At 41.4% G+C, this 16,642-nt stretch overlaps 1 protein-coding gene across 1 annotated transcript in view; it reads left to right on the top strand.

Moving 5' to 3' along the window:
• The window catches only part of pde3b (phosphodiesterase 3B), a 54,543-nt gene extending 37,901 nt beyond the window's left edge, over positions 1-16,642 (top strand). The window contains exons 4-16 of the mRNA XM_071905059.2: positions 394-536; positions 3,751-3,851; positions 3,982-4,213; positions 5,222-5,313; positions 6,198-6,361; positions 7,393-7,527; positions 7,801-7,912; positions 8,220-8,333; positions 9,520-9,719; positions 12,304-12,507; positions 12,871-13,032; positions 13,241-13,484; positions 13,678-16,642. Coding sequence (XP_071761160.1) covers positions 394-536; positions 3,751-3,851; positions 3,982-4,213; positions 5,222-5,313; positions 6,198-6,361; positions 7,393-7,527; positions 7,801-7,912; positions 8,220-8,333; positions 9,520-9,719; positions 12,304-12,507; positions 12,871-13,032; positions 13,241-13,484; positions 13,678-13,904 — 2,130 coding nt within the window. The 3' untranslated portion in view covers positions 13,905-16,642. The remainder of the gene's footprint in view (positions 1-393; positions 537-3,750; positions 3,852-3,981; positions 4,214-5,221; positions 5,314-6,197; positions 6,362-7,392; positions 7,528-7,800; positions 7,913-8,219; positions 8,334-9,519; positions 9,720-12,303; positions 12,508-12,870; positions 13,033-13,240; positions 13,485-13,677) is intronic.

Raw genomic sequence — 16,642 nt, 5'->3', positions numbered from 1 at the left:
CCACCAAAATTACAGTAAAAATGTGCCTGCATGTAATTTACACGATTCCATTTGTAAATCAGTTTGTAATTTACAGCAGTAGAAGGGGGATGAGTGAACAGACTGCAATCTACCCAGCAAGGCACTAGAACACAAACAATGTTGGGATTGGAAAAATCCTGCTCTAAGAGTTTAAATAGCATAAATGATCAACAACAATGATACAATATGTATTAATTTATCATTAAAATACATAAATATACATTGTGAAGTTGGTAAACTTCAAAGGGGGAACTTTCTGGCCCCTTTTTAATACAGTACACCCAGCTCAAATTGAATCCATCTTTATGGTTAGTTAAATAAGTCAACAACTGCTCATAGCTACAGTATCTGGTATGAAAATGCTGTTTGCAGGGTTTGAGCAGCAGGAACAGCCTCCCCACTCCTCAGCTCAGGCGGAGCTCCACCTCCTCTCCGCTCCCTCCTCTTGACTCCGCCTCTTCACGCTGGGAACGCAACAATGGCAAGAGACCCCACCCTGACCTCAACCTGACCAGGTACCAACACACACATAATCTCAGCTGTGTTTACATCTGTCCCCAAAAAACTGCGTGGATTAGCAAGGATAACTGTACACCTCACCACCTCAGTTGAAATGACGTCAGTATTATCTCTGTCTTGCTGTTATTCTGCTCATTCCAAAAACACACACTGTCTTCAAAATTACTTACACACATACAAAGCCACCAATCTTCTTGACCATATTTTACCCTCAATCTGCCTGATATCTGATGTGGGAATATCAACTTGCCAGTTCAAAGCAATGACTTGGATGTTTGAACACTTCCAAGTCATTGCTTTGAACTGGCAAAGCCATCAGACTGTCATCAAACTGTTTGAAGCCATCAGGCACCATGACTGAAGTTTTCATTAGATTTTGGTTGCTCCTGATAAATCTTATCTTCTTCACACTTACACACAGGGTTCGTACGGTCATGAAAAACCTGGAAAAGTTATTGAAATTTAAAATGCAATTTCAAGGCCCTGGAAAAGATATGGAAAATAATATTTTGGAAAAGTCATGGAAATATAGCTAAAGTTGCATCAAATATAATTACTGATTAATCCAAGCATGGCACTTAACCATCGCACGTAACCATCGCGGCATTTCGGTGGTGTGAGAAGTTAGTTCAGTCTGACTCAGTTTGTTTACATGCTCGCCCACTACAGTTGCTCTCTGCTAATGTAGCAGTTAGCAAACTTACTTTGCCGACAATATGCCAGGCAAGTGCAGCTTCAACAACAGAAGGCTTTTTAAGTTAAAGTACCAAGTATGGCTGGCAAAAGACACTGACCCAAGACGTGCTACACGCAAACTGTGCTGTAAAACCTTCGACATTTCGAATATGGGAGAGGCCGCGCTTACTAGCCACGTGAAGGGGGAAAACACCAGACCGCAGCCGCTGTTGCTGGTGCGGCAAAGACATCCACCGACGCTACTGCAGTTTCCACCGCAAAGAAACAGACATGTGTAACTTATAGTTTCAACCAAAAACGAAGTCATCAATACGGCAGCGTATTGATGCCACAGTGGGGGGAAAAATCGTTCTCGTTATAACGAGATCTTTTTCTCGTTATAACGAGATCATTTTCACGTTATAATGACATCTTTTCTCGTTATTACGACTTACCAACTTATCTCGTTATAAGGAGAAACTTTTCTCCTTATAACGAGATATCAACTTTTGTCGTTATAACGAGATATTGATTGTGTCTGAGTCAGGATGAGTTGAGTTGACTGTATTAGCCAGCTGGCTGCAGTGCTGAGCATTGTGAAATGTTTGTGCAGTTTATTGTTGATGCAGTGTGGAGCTTGTACCATCCAGCATCCCATTATATGTTGTTACCATACTGATTTCTTGTGTGACTGTGAGTGTAAGAGATTACTGTGTGTGTGTGTGTGCGTGCGTGTACGTGTGCGTGCGTGTACGTGTACGTGTGCGTGCTCGCTCATATGTGTTTATGGTATGGATCCATGTAACAAGAAGCCCCTCTGTCTGATTGTTGCTGAGTTGTTGAGTTAAATCATGTAAACGAGCCATTCTCAATTTCTCCGATGTCCACAGGCTGTTTTCTCATTAGGCTATAGATCTTTTTCTCATTATAACATTTGAAAGTTTCTTGGTATCTCGTTATAACGAGAAACGTTTCTCGTTATAACGAGATATTGGTATGTCATTATAACGAGAAACGTTTCTCGTTATAATGAGATAAGTTGGTATGTCATTATAACGAGAAAAGATGGCATCAATACACTGCCATACATCAAAGCTGCGATACTATGGGCATTAAAAATTATGAATTCGCACTACTCGTTCAAGTTCCCGGACAGCCACATTGCAGCTAGATTTGTCTGTGGTGAGAGAAAGTGTACTGTGAGCTGGGGAATCAGTAGGTAACACTGGCATTCATACCCCAGTGCACTATTTCTCTCTGTCTCTCTCTGTCTTTCTCATTCATTCTCTTTGTCTGTCTCTCTCTCTCTTTCATTCTCTCTTTTTGAATTTGAATTTATTGAAAGGATAGCCCCTTGAGATGTAGCATCTCATTTTCGAGGGGGTCCTATAGACACAAATACAAAATTATAAAACACATACAAACAGAAACAAAACAGCATTACATAACATTTAACATAACTTTTTCTCATGCTCTCTGATAGAAAATGTGATGGCATTTTTGATTTATCTTTTGAGACATTGACAAAAATTTTAAACTGGTATTGGATTTAAAATATGACAAAATGTATCTAGGTGTGTCTGTCTGGTGTTTATTTGTTCTAGAGAGGCACCATATGTTTGAAATGCAGACCTAATTTTACTTATATAGTGTTCCAGTACAAAATTTTCAGTGGTACCGCAGAGAAGTCATTTCTTTTGGTCATGGAAATTAAGTTAATGGTTGTGGAGAAGTCATGGAAAAGTCATTGAAAATCATTGGTGAAAAAGTGTATGAACCCTGTACACACAGCACATAGAGAGCACATTTATCTTTGTTCTACAGCAATCTGAATATTGTCAACCACAAACAAAAAATAGGAGGAAGTGGTGTCCTGCCATTGCGTCCTGTCATTTATTCTCTCTTATTTGCTGACGTCAAAGTGTTCTCATAACCCTTTGCACAGAAAAAACAAAAGCAAAAGGATTAAGATGTCACATGTCACAGTACCATCTATTATTGTAGAAAGCCAGGCAGCTTACCTGGGTTTCTCATAATCAGAGAACAAGCTTAGGTTATTATAACCATTATAACCAGGTAATGTGTCGATCCAAAACCAGGTTACTTGCGTAACCGCATACACCATAACAGCAAATGGACTCGCTGTGTGGACGCTGAAATGTAGTCCCTGCGTTGCTCCACAGGGTGGCAGGAGCGGTCTAGCTGTGTTGGCTGAGAGGCTTCCTTGACATTAGGATCATGATGCCCCTTTTGTTGTAGCAGTGCCAGATGACTCAGATACTAAGAGGATATGCTGTATCTGCAATGTTGCCTTTTAGTGTGGTGCCCTCAGCACCAGATGAGGCATTACTAGTAGAACGCAATGATACACTTGACAGTGAGAGAGCTTTAAAAGAAGAAAATAGTTGGGTTAGAGTTAATAGTTATAATTCAGTACAGTATTTGTAAACATTAATAATCTAATGAATCCAAACTGTTGTGATGTTTTACTGATTCCTGAGAGCCAATAGTGAATATTTGTCTTTTGTGTTCCAGCTCAAGTCTGTCCAATGGGCCCAATGCAAACCTACTCACCATTCCCAAGCAGAGGTCTTCCTCTGTTACCCTCACCTACCACGCAGGGCCCAGGAGAGCAGGTGAGGCGATGCAAGAGAACATACAGTAGATCTCCACAGAGACACTGCACTTGGACTGATTGCTCAAGTTTGATTGAATGTCATGCCTTGTTTCTCTTTTCTAATCCCTCCACTCTCTTCCTCCCTCCAGGCACATCTCCCAGCCTCAGCCCAGTCACCTCACCCTGCCACAGCCCTCCAGCAGTAGGTACAGGCCCGTCATCCTCCCTCGTCACTCGTTCGCCTGTGGAGTTCCCGGACACGGCTGACTTCCTGACCAAGCCCAGCGTCAATCTGAACCTGCACAAGCCCCTGGGCTACACCCTCAGCTCCCCTGATTTCCAGCAGGCCTTCCGCAGCTCCACCGTCCCCCTCTGCACCAGGTAAAAAGTTAAACTTCAAAACAACAGCACTGCTGGAATGGTTTGGGTACATGTAGCCTCACAGCTAGAAGGTCCTGTGTTTGAATCTCGGCCCTGGTCCTTTCTGTGTGGAGTTTGCATGTTCTCCCCATGGGGTTCCTCCCACGGTCCAAAGACATAGAGGTCAGGTGAACAGGAGACTCTAATTTGCCCATAGGTGTGAATGTGAACGTTAGTGTGTTTGATGTAGTATGGTATATGATGTAGAATATGTAAAATGATGTAGTATGTGATGTATATGCAGTATGTGTATGATGTAGTATGGTATATGACATAGATGATATGGTGTGTAAAGCCCTTTGAGACGTGTTTGTGATAAAGGGCTGTATAAATAAGCTTGACCTCACTTGACTTTCACTCTTTAGTTTCTTATTAGTCAGCTGTCTTTTGACCTTCACTTTACTTTTGTCCTCGATGGTAATGACCACTTCACCAGGGTCTTTAAAGAGCCTGAAAAAGTCTTAAAATAAATTAATGAAATTTAAGGTATTAAAATGTATTAAAATGTCTTACATGCAGTTATTAGAGGTTTCTTTGTGCCTCATGTTCACTTTTAGGTTAATACAGAACAGGGTTATTCATACAACATGCATTTTATCTGCCTTTCTATGCACAATTGGACTTCATTTCCTTTACCAATTAATTTCCTTTTGGCAATTTTCTTATACTGCCCATTCATAAATTTAGAACTTTCATTAACTATGTTTAATCAGAAATAGGCTGTTTTTCGCAGCTTTGTTTATTTGTTTTGGTTTTTAAAATGGTCTTAAAAACAATTCCAGGTAGCATTAACAAGGTCTCAACAAGTCTTATATCTTATACTATATATAGGCTTTCTGAAACTCAAAGACACCCTCCTGAACACGGGCAGTAAGTGCCTTCTGTCACAGGTGTCTTGGACAGTGAGTGGATGTTTTTAGTTGGAGTGAAATTGATCATGTCTGTGCCCGTCCCGTCTGTCCACTGCAGCTGTGGCCGTCAGATGCTTAAGGGAGTTTCCAGTGGAGATTCGGGGGAAGGTCACCAGCCGTACACCACTGAGGCTCAACGCAGGCGCTCAGGTACAATACAGTGTCCTTATAGTTTACTTGGTCAAACCATTTAGAATTTGTATAGTTTGCCAACAAGGCACCATTTGCAGTAATACACATACACCTAATGTACAGTGCATAATGGAGTGGGAGCAGCATAGTTTCATCCTTAGAGTAGAAACACTTATAATCGTCACTAGTGATGTCAGTGTGTAATTAGTTTATAGTTAATTATAAAATTGCTACTCCTGCGTATTTGGAAGTGCTTTAGAAGTTCTCCTTCCTGATTGTTAGCTTTTCATCACAGGGATTGAACCAGAGCACTTTCCATTATTAGTCTAGGAGGTTAATGCTGCCGTCTGCTGGACAACAACAATAACACAGACACAAACACACATACACACAGTAGTATAACGAACCATACATATTGTATTATCTTCTCTTAACCCCCTAATCCAGAATTTATTTTACCATATCATTTGAAGAGTTTGACTTAAAAAAAAAAATAAAAAATAAAAAAAATAAACTTTTCAAGCTTTCTAATCCATCATAACCTAATACCTATATGAAGCAAATCAATTAAATCCTTAAAGTAGCCCTGCATGTAAAATACATTTACCTGCCTCATACTGTCCTAGATTCAAAAGCCTAGTCAAAACACTTTAAGGGTAAAAAAAATAATTGGATCCAGTGAATTAATTCATAAGTAAGTCCAGTAATGTAGTGATCGGGTTTCCAGAGGGGGTCCCATACTGCAATTTCAGACTGGGGCTTTAATTTTAAAACAACGTGCGAAAGGTTCAACATATGAAACTAATATGGAAGTGCAGGTGTAGGTGTGTGTACGTCCATACCCTTATGACTGCTTGTGTGCCTTTACACTTACTGTGCTGTGTGTGTGTGTGTGTACACAGCAGGTGAAGGGCTTGACTTCATGGGAGAGCCTCTGATCAGGGAGGAGAGTGTGGAGGTGGAAGTGTCTGGGGAGAGGAGGCCAGACGTGGCAGGGAGCCAGGGGCAGGCGGAGGAGGAGGAGGACAAGAGCCCCGGCAAAGACCAGCAGACTCAGGAATCAGAGGTACGTTTGACCTAGAGGGCTTCAGCTTACAATATGATAACCTTATATGGCAGCAGACTGACAGCTACAGCACAGCACAGTGGACAACCATTTCATTTGTCATGTGATTTGAATATTTTGCTCCAACAAGTAGGCTAGTTCTGATGATACAGCAAAATTGACTTGACTCCTATCACAAGCATGTTTCAAAGGGCTTTATATACCATATCATATACATGTCATATACTTAACTACATCATATACATGTCATATACTACTTCATATACCATACTATATCAAGCACACTCACATTCATGCCTATGGGTAGTTTAGAGTCTCCAGTTCACCTGACCTGCATGTCTTTGGACTGTGGGAGGAAACCCGCGCAAACACAGAAAGGACCAGGGCCAAGATTCGAACTCAGGACCTTCTTGCTGTGTGTGCTAAAATAGTACGTGTTCAGCTGTGCCTGTAATTGTACTGTCATTAGTCCCGAGTGATATGGTTGTAAGTAACTTTACCAAGCCTGCCTGCCACAGTTACCTTTAAGACATTTAACTGACACTCTTATCCAGACTGGCTTCCAACGTGTGAGCAAGTAGGGATTCAGGTCTTGTTTATGAACACATATGGTTGCTGCAGGGATTGAACCTATGACCTTTCCCCTCGGCCACCCAAGCTGCCCATGAATTATGAAACAGGCATCTCTTGGGTTTCCCTAGTTAGCCTACAGTTGATCTGAGCTGCAGTCGTCTTTCCTTCAGTCGACAAACCGCTATTGTTATTAAAACTTCCCAGCTGTGCTAAATTGAAATCAGTTTCAGGATTGTCTGGCAGTTGAGCTGGGACTTGCATCACCATGGCCTTAAAGCACATGTGTGTTTTGGAGTCTGCCTATATATTTGTACTAGAACAAAGATCTTTTGAATGGTGCTGTCAAAATCAACTCTGTATTTTAGTGCTCTGTGTACATTCACACTCACACAAATATGTCAATGTAAATAATATGTGTATTAATGTAAATAAATGTTACATTTGCTGGTTGTCTCCAGGGTGAGCAGGAGTTCAGAGTAGATCCCATGCTGGAGGACCATGATGGTCTCATGGAGAAGATAAACAGCTGGAACTTCCAGATCTTTGACCTGGTGGGCAGAACAGGAGGGAAGACGGGAAGGATACTCAGCTACGTCAGTACAATAACCAAAAACCAGCCATTTACAGTAGCTGTTTGTTTGATGTCTTTTTTAATATGTTCATGTCTGTTTATGAAAGCGAATTAAGTGTTGTTAAGTTGGATGTTTTTAAATTTTCATGACTGAAACTATTCGTAATGCTGATTTACCTCTTGTTTTTGGGTTCAGTGTGTTTTTTCAGTGTTGCACTGCCCATCATTGGTGATGCTGGTTATCTTGTGTCCAGGTTTGTGTCTCAATAAAGTTGATTTGTCTGTATTTCCTCAGGTGACATACACCCTTTTCCAGGATACGTGTCTGTTCGAAATCTTCAAGATCCCTGTGAGGGAGTTCATGACATACTTCTGTGCTCTGGAAAATGGCTACAGGGACATTCCCTGTGAGTATTACACTGAGTAGGCTTCAACAGAATCAAACACCTACATGTTATGTTTTAAAAAAGCATTATGTGTGTGAACATAAACATTATAATAAATGTTCATTGACACAAAAAAATATTTTATGTGTTAGCCCAGAATGTTCCTGAATGTTAGTGGAACTATTGGGTAGCTATTGTGCAGCAAACCGGTGCAGTTTGAGCTATAAAATTTGATGATTTTCGATATTGTGCTGCTATTTGGTTTCAAAAGAAAGCTGGTGCAGTGGCTAAATAACACTCATGTGAAATACTGTGGTTTAAAACACAGATCATAACCGGGTCCATGCTACTGATGTGCTGCATGCTGTCTGGTACCTGACCACTCGGCCAATCCCTGGGTTCCAGCAGATCCACAATGAACATGTGACAGGAAGTGACACAGGTAAACTGGGCAAACTCATCAGAGTTGGATGGATTATTATGGTTATAATCTTGACGTATGGCTGAACAACAATAATTTTTGGCTAGAAGCACGCCATCATTTAAGCAGCAATGCTGTGTAGTACAGTTGCCAGCCAACGTTTTAAGTTTTAGTGGTCTGAGATTTTTTTTCTAAGATTTATTATTCAGTCTCTACTCAGATGAAGAGTCTTTGTAAAAGAGCCGTGTACACAGAAATTGATGAAGATTAAACTATAGCCTATGCATGCAGTACCTACTACCCAAAGAGCTGTGACATTAACACAATACACAAACAGTTCGCACTTTAAATGAGTGTGAATGCTTGACAAGAACAACAATGATAAGACTTTCATCACAATCTTCTAAGTGAATTGTCTTGACCTGAATCTGATCAAAACAATGATTTGTGAAAATTGCACATGAAAATGAAATGACACTTTTTCCCATCTCAGAGCATAATAACCTTAAAAAGATGGCGGGGATAGAAAAATGCAGTCCTTCATTGGTTCAAGAAATCTTGGACCAGCCAATCTTTCTATACCCTTTGATGTCAGAAATAATTCTGACTGATTGGATCTTGTGGCTTTCAGAAATTCCTGCTGTTGTGGGATGTGGCTTTTTCTCTGTAGAACACAGATGGTTTGGTTTAAAATGCCAAGATTCCCAAGCTTGTCTCTGCTAATGATATTTTAGCTCCATTAGAAGTTAATTAAGGCTTACCCACTGACGTCTCCCAGAGTGGCTGCCAGAACAGCTGTTTTTTGATAAGGAGAGACGGAGAGAAGGGGATGAGAAAGAGACACAAAGAGATGAGAAACTGAGTGAGACAGAGTGGATAAACAATGGTAGATGAGGATGTGTGTGTGTGTGTGTGTGTGTGTGTGTGTGTGTGTGTGTGTGTGTGTGTGTGTGTATGTGTGAGTGATTGAGAGAAAGAGAGTCAATTGTGATGAGAGATCTGCAATTTTACCCACTATGAGTTTCTCTCTCTCTCTTTCTCTCTCTCTTTTTCTCTCGCTCTCTCGTTTTTTTTGTTTGTTTGCACTCCATTTAATTTCTAATTTGAATTTCCTTTACTGTGGGATAGACTCAACTCTCTAATGGATTTTGCCAGGACAGGGTAGTCCTCTAACTTAACATAAATCTTGTGTGTTGTTGTGTGCCAGATTCAGATAGTGGGATCTCGCCAGGCCGGATATCCTACGCCTCCTCCAAGAGCTCCTCTATATCCGACGACAGCTATGGCTGCCTGGCCTGGAACATCCCGGCTCTGGAGCTCATGGCCCTTTATGTAGCAGCTGCAATGCATGACTACGACCATCCTGGTCGCACAAATGCCTTTCTAGTAGCCACTAACGCACCACAGGTAACCTACAACATTTATGGACACTTGCTTTTGCTGTAGATTTCTTTCCCATATTTATTTTGGCTCAGCTGGACACATGAAAAGTACCCATGCAATGCATTGTCTACAGGAAAAAGAATGAGAAGTAATGTAGCAAATATAGGTTTAAGCAAAAGTCTCATCACAAGTTCATCACCATTATGAAGTGCCAGTACACTGATATCACTTCATTTAACCAGGCTAATAATGTCACAGTGGGTTCCCATATGCTGTCCAAGGTAAAGACTAGTGTGTTGCATTATTCCCATGCTGACACAGATGACATAACATGTTTGGTTCAAAGGTTGCATTGAGACAGCACCTATTCTCTCTGAGATGTCACTGAATTGAAGAAGGCTAGTACCTCTCCTGTCCCAAAACAATCTCAAACTCTTTGTTTGACCCCCTTCAGTTTGCATACAGGGCCAGTAAGTGAGTGACACCATCAACACTGGTCCTCCACTTTGTCCACCAACACTTGAGCAAATCTGGAGCTGATGGCTCGCACCAGGTGTCATTTGTGGTGGGCCATCTAGCATCAAGGCACGCAAACCACAACTTCTTTCTCTCTCTCACCTTTATTTATTCAGGGGAGTTTCACTGAGAGCAATGCTCTCTTTTTCAGGAACGCCCTGATCACATTCACACACGGAAGCTGATCAGTACAACCACAGTCTGATCTACTGGCCACTGAGCAGCTCCACTGGAGTGGTCGGGGTTAAGGGCCTTGCTCAAGGGCACCTCAGTGGTGGTAATGAGGGAGGGGCAAGCGCTGCTTTTCACTTTCCCCACCCAGATTTATCCTGCCGGTCCGGGGGATTGAACCGACGACCTTCCGGTCACAAGCTCGCTTCTCTAACCTTTAGGCCACCACTGCCCACAAACTACCAGCTCAGTGGAAACAAAACAGTGGAAATGATACAGAACTTCCTCAAGTACACCCACCTTTGGAGTGGACAATGCCACTGTTGGCCTAGTGGAGTCATTTAAGTTCTTGGGTACCCCCTTTACCAACACCCTGAAATAGGATGCTAACATCAGTGTCACTGTCCAAAAATGTCAACAGCCGATGTACTTCCTGAGACATCTGGAGAGACTGAAAGTCAGCCCAGATCCCCTGGTCAAGTTCTACTGGGCTGTAATTAAAAGCATCCTGAGATTCTTCATCACCATCTGGTGCAGCCTTAGCATCTGTTGCCTCTAATACTGTACTTTAGCGAGTTATTCACTCTGCAGAGAGGGTCATTGGTTGTAACCTGCCTTCTAACAAGGAACTGTGCTCATCCAAGACTAAAAGATGAGCAGTGAAGATCGCCATTGACATCTTGCACCTGAGACGCCACATGGTTGTCTGCAGGTCTATCAAAACCATACAGTACTGAAGTAGTTTTTCCCCTGATTCCACCCATCACCCTACTGCATACACCTCCCACCTCCCACCCAATACAAATTATCAGTGAATAACTCAAACATGCAGTACATACAGAACCACAAACAACTGACTGTCTGTGCACCCTGTACTTCTCTTCTGAATCAATATGTATTTATTACATATTTAGTTTTGGTTTATATACATCTCGGTGTTACTTTGACTCTTTACATAGGTCTCACAGTCAATCCATGAAACTGAAAACAATATACTGAAAACAATGTTCTGTCCTTATGTATCATTGGTGTCCTGCAGAAACCTTGTGACTCCAATTTTGCCATTTTTACAGTAAATGTTTTACTTGACAGTCAACATTTTGCTTACGAGTAAAAAAAAAAAAATCATTATTGTAATGCAAAGCCAGTCAATTGATAATGCATTCTAAAATGTGAAGAATAAATAGCCTTTTTTAGGATACAGGCTTTTTGCTCGACACTCAAATGATCATAAACTGTGTACATCACACAAAGTGCATCATGTTAGGTCTCAAATTAGGTATAATTTGTATTGTGGTGACTATAGTGAACACAAAGTTAAATTCCCTTTACAAACTCTATTTAGTAAAAAAAAAAAAGATTTCAATTATAATTAATTCCTACAGCACATAAATCCCAGACCAGGATCGTCTTGCTCTCTGATTGTGTCCAAGTCAGTCGTGTAAAGCGAAGGTGAAAAGCTTAACTGTATGCCCTTGTTTAAATATTTTATTTTCACAACCTGTCAGGCGATAGCGCTGATACAGTCTAGGTTGTGCAAATGTCCCAGGAAAGGGGGTTACATGAAAGGAGAGGGAACTCTGAACTTATTGATTGTCGATGATGCTGACAACCACCATGTCTGGAAAAAGGCTATTTTTAGTCTAGTCTTCAGTGTTGTACTTCTTTAACCTGTTGTGCTTCTTCCCACTCTCTTCAAACTTACTCAGGCTTTGCGGCCTACCTCCGCCGTTGTCTCATTCATTTATTGATTGGTTGCTATTTTTAAATTCATTGCACCTTTTGAGACACGTGTGCAGGCACGTCACAAAAGCAAATGTCCCACTGATATTGCAGAGGGAGGGGGAGAGACAGAGGGAGACTGCTCAGCCTGTTCTGTTTCCCTCTCTCACCCCTCTGGTTTACCTCCTGTCCTGTGCAGGCAGTGCTGTACAATGACCGCTCCGTGCTGGAGAACCACCACGCTGCGTCTGCCTGGAGCCTCTACCTGTCCCGGCCCGAGTTCAACTTCCTGGTCAACCTGGATCACGTGGAGTTTAAGCGCTTTCGCTTCCTTGTCATCGAGGCTATACTGGCCACAGACCTCAAGAAGCACTTTGACTTCCTGGCTGAGTTCAATGCCAAGGTCTGAGATATGATCTGAATTGATAATCATCTATTTATTGTTCTGTTAATGTCTGGCAAAATATTGACTGAATTGTCTGCTTTTATCTGGCACCACACCATTACAACAAACAGGATTAGAGTGCACAGTGTAGTCTTACACAGAAGATCGTCCTTCATGTTTGCAAGTGGTAGCAGAAGTCATATCTGTTAAGCTGATAACAGCTGATAATATACATTTTAGATTACAGGTTACATTTATCATGGGAAATGATTTTCTGCATGGTTGGTGAAAATTTAGCTGACAAGTATGCTATAGGATAAATGCAGGATAAAGCAGTTACCCATTGTAATAATGCATCCATCTCTGTCTTTTTATAAACAGGTGAATGATGTGAACAGTCCAGGAATTGACTGGACCAATGAGAACGACAGGCTGCTGGTGTGCCAAGTCTGCATTAAGCTGGCAGATATCAATGGGCCGGCCAAAGTGCGTGACCTGCACCTCAAGTGGACAGAAGGCATTGTCAATGAGTTTTATGAGCAGGTACAGCATGCATGCTAATGTTGCAGAGTGTTTGATATACACAAACTCATGAGTTACACAAAACTTCATATTGTCTTTTACAATTGTACAATGGACCAACTCTTCTGTGGTTGTGGTGTAGTTTGCGTTGAGTATCTAGGCTCATCACCGAAGGTCAGTGTCTGTGGGATATTAACTGTGATTTTTTTTGTGTGTGTTTGGTCTCCAGGGAGATGAGGAGGCTAGCCTGGGATTACCCATCAGCCCCTTCATGGACCGCTCCTCACCGCAGCTGGCCAAGCTACAGGAGTCCTTCATCACCCATATTGTAGGACCGCTCTGTAACTCCTATGATGCTGCAGGCCTCCTTCCTGGCTACTGGATCAACGAAGATGGATCAGACGAGGAGGAAGAGGAGGGGCAGGTGGAAACAGACACCGATGATGACGAGCTGGAGGAGGAGTTGGCACCAAGTAAGAGATATGACACTAATTCCTCATCAGAGCTGTTATGTATTCTATGCAAACCAAAACACACTGCGGTAACCCTATCTAGGTTTTTCTGAAACATGTTGATTCAACCACTGTATCCTTTAGATTATTATTGAGCACATCTCTGAACATTTCTCGGATAAAAAAACCTCTGTCTGCTTTGTGTCCACTACAGAAAGGAGGAAGGGCCGCCGCAGGTTGTTCTGCAACATCATGCAGCACCTGACAGAGAACCACAAGGTGTGGAAGAAGACCATCGAGGAGGAGGAGAAGAGCAAAGAGCTCGGCAAACAGCAGCAGCCTGACAACCTGCTCCCCAGCCTGCCAGCCAGCCTGCCCACCTCCCCGTCGGATGACATCCAGGTCATCCAGGAGGAGGAGGAGGGAGAGGAGCGTCAGTAGCAGGAGGAAGACGACGTGGGACAGAACATGGATGCTTGGGAAGAGGAGAGGCAGAAAGGGCACGAGTCCCTCAGCCACCTGCCTTTCACCCAGACATGAATATAGAGAAACACACACATAGACAACTGACAAACACGCACATAAAACATACCTTGCTCCCACATACACACACACACACATATATATACACACACACATTTTGAAAGTTTCACTGTGCTGACACTCAGATGCTTACGCAGTCACATTGTTTTTGGAAAAAAAAAAGGCCTTACTACTGTGAGCGGATCCTTGCTGCAATGGTGGGAGCCCCACTCCTATGCACTTTCATCCCATGGAGAGTACAGTGCACCCAGAAAAAGCACCAGAACTGAGGAGGAAGGTGCAGAAGAAGAGTGGAAGGGGTCCAGCATAGACTTGCCCTCCATGGTAACCTGGCTGTGATGCTGCCTTGAACGCAAAGCGCTTAAGTCTCCCTTAGGTACAAAATAAAACCTGTCTATTTAAAATGAAAGGTAGATGAAAATAATGAAACAAGCAACACCTTGAAGTGATTGACACCCATTACCAAAGTGAACAGTTCAAACATGGAAAGACAAGAGACTGAGACTGTTTCAGCCTCAATGTCAGGTATATTCTTGACTTATATATCAAATGTGCCTGTCTGAACCTTTACTGAGTCCATATTGGCCCAGAGCCTGGGCTTGTGTAGTTCTCTCCCTTGCTGGCGACACGAAACACTGTATCAGACTCAGTCACAGAGACATTACTGAAATGTTGACTGATTAATAGCATTATATCTGCATCATTTTTGATGCTTTTATTCATGTGTACCACCCGCCTTTTATGTTGGATTCTTTTACTCTCTTTGCTTCATTTTGTTTGAGAGTGTGTATGTTTTTTTTTGTTTGTTTTTTTGTGAATGTGATAGAGAGAGAGTGAACGGGAGAAAGAGAGCACATTTGTAATTATTTTAGTATGTAATTTGTGTGTATGTCTGTGTGTCTTTTCAGTAATGTTTGGTTTCTAATCAGTGAAATGTCCTCTGGTGTTTAACATGTTGCATTCAGATCAGGAGTGCTGTTTCAATGAAGGGATTCTTCGTTTTCATTTTGATTATAAGTATTTTTTTAAAGGTTACTCAGGATTCACGCAAAGTTGAATAATTATTTTGCAAGAATTTATGTCATTAATGTTAAATACACTTTTAAAACAGAAAATTAAAATCTGGTTGACTGAAGTAGTTTGTAATCTTTTTATGAACAACTTGACTACAAACAAATTCAAGCAATTGAAATCCTCCTCTGTGACAGAGGAACATATGTGCTGTCTCTCTGCCATTCATAAACTATTTGCATAACCTTTTAACAACCTCACTGGAGAAATGCTTATCTTGGTTGTCAGCAGACTGCAAATGGCATGTTTGCAGCAACACAACATATTGTACAGTTTGGCGATTCATGTAACAGTATATTAGGTAAAGGTTTTTTCAATTGCAATGTTCTCGGCATTGTTTTTAAACTAACAGTACGATACCTAAACATCTGTGTTTCAGTCAATTGGCAGACACTGATGTTTAGACAAATTAAAACCCCAACCCATCTCTCTCTTTCTCATTTTTGTTTTTTGCCAAACCCATAACTCGGCCAGTGTGTAAAGAAGGGATCCAGGGTTTCACTTTCTCTTTGGTTTTGTTTATATATTTTATGACGTGCCACGAGGCAGGTTGAAAAACTAATAGTTCTCTATTTTTGGCTGTAAGAACTCTAGGCATTCCACTAGAATAAGACGTTTTATGAAAGGGAAGGCAGCATTTCTAGCCTAGTTCCTTTATCACCTTATTAAATCATTTTCTCTGGAGAAAAAAAACGTTAAGTAAGCAGTGTAAATCAAGATAGTAATATTTAAAGACAAAAAAATAGATATAGGTGTGCACATTTTAATACCAAACAAGTGTTTAGCCTCTGTACAAAAGAGTATGTGCATATAAATATATAAATATATTATATTTTTTAATTAATCAAATGAATGCATCTGTTTTCTACACGCAGCTGACATATTGTACATTGAGATCCTGTAATTACCATTGTGTTTCCAGAGTTTTTATCTACTACTATTTACAGGTGTGGAACTGTGGGGTTTGGTGTTTTATTTTTATTTTTCATTTGGTTTCAGCCTCTCCCTGTTCTGTATCATAACCACTCTTGTAGTCTTCATTATCTCTCTATCACTGTTGTCTCAGTCTACCCAACTAGTGCCAAACTTTCCCTACATAGTCGGTGGGCCGTGATACACTGAGTGGCAGATATTTCTGGCCGCAAGTACCGCTCGTGCAAGAGAACACCTTGAGTCAAATATTCCACTAGGCTCAAAGTGACAGTGACAGTGGCAAGAGTCAGGAGTCGGACTCAGGTCAGAGCCATATACATTCTGACAACTCTGTCGTCAGCTGTTTCACATGGACCCACACTGGATCATAAAGCCTTGATAACTCCCATCCTCACATATTCTGGCTTGTTAAGTTGTAAAAGTTGATAGTTTGTTGGCTTCTCACTGTGTAGTCTCTCAAACCACAGTGTCCTCTGATGTTTGTGCCATAAATACATCTATGAATGGTTGTTACCCTTATGTAGCATCAAGATATGTACGTTTGTCTAATGTAACCATTCACCCTTATCAGCATTGTGGGGGCAACTGATTTTTGTTGTTATTTATAGCTGTCATAAAACACCATCCCTAAA

This window comes from Centroberyx gerrardi, chromosome 1, assembly GCF_048128805.1.
Source record: "Centroberyx gerrardi isolate f3 chromosome 1, fCenGer3.hap1.cur.20231027, whole genome shotgun sequence".
Classification (NCBI taxonomy): domain Eukaryota; kingdom Metazoa; phylum Chordata; class Actinopteri; order Beryciformes; family Berycidae; genus Centroberyx; species Centroberyx gerrardi.
The sequence above is the reverse complement of the archived record's forward strand: the minus strand, read 5'-3'. Positions and strand labels throughout refer to the sequence as shown.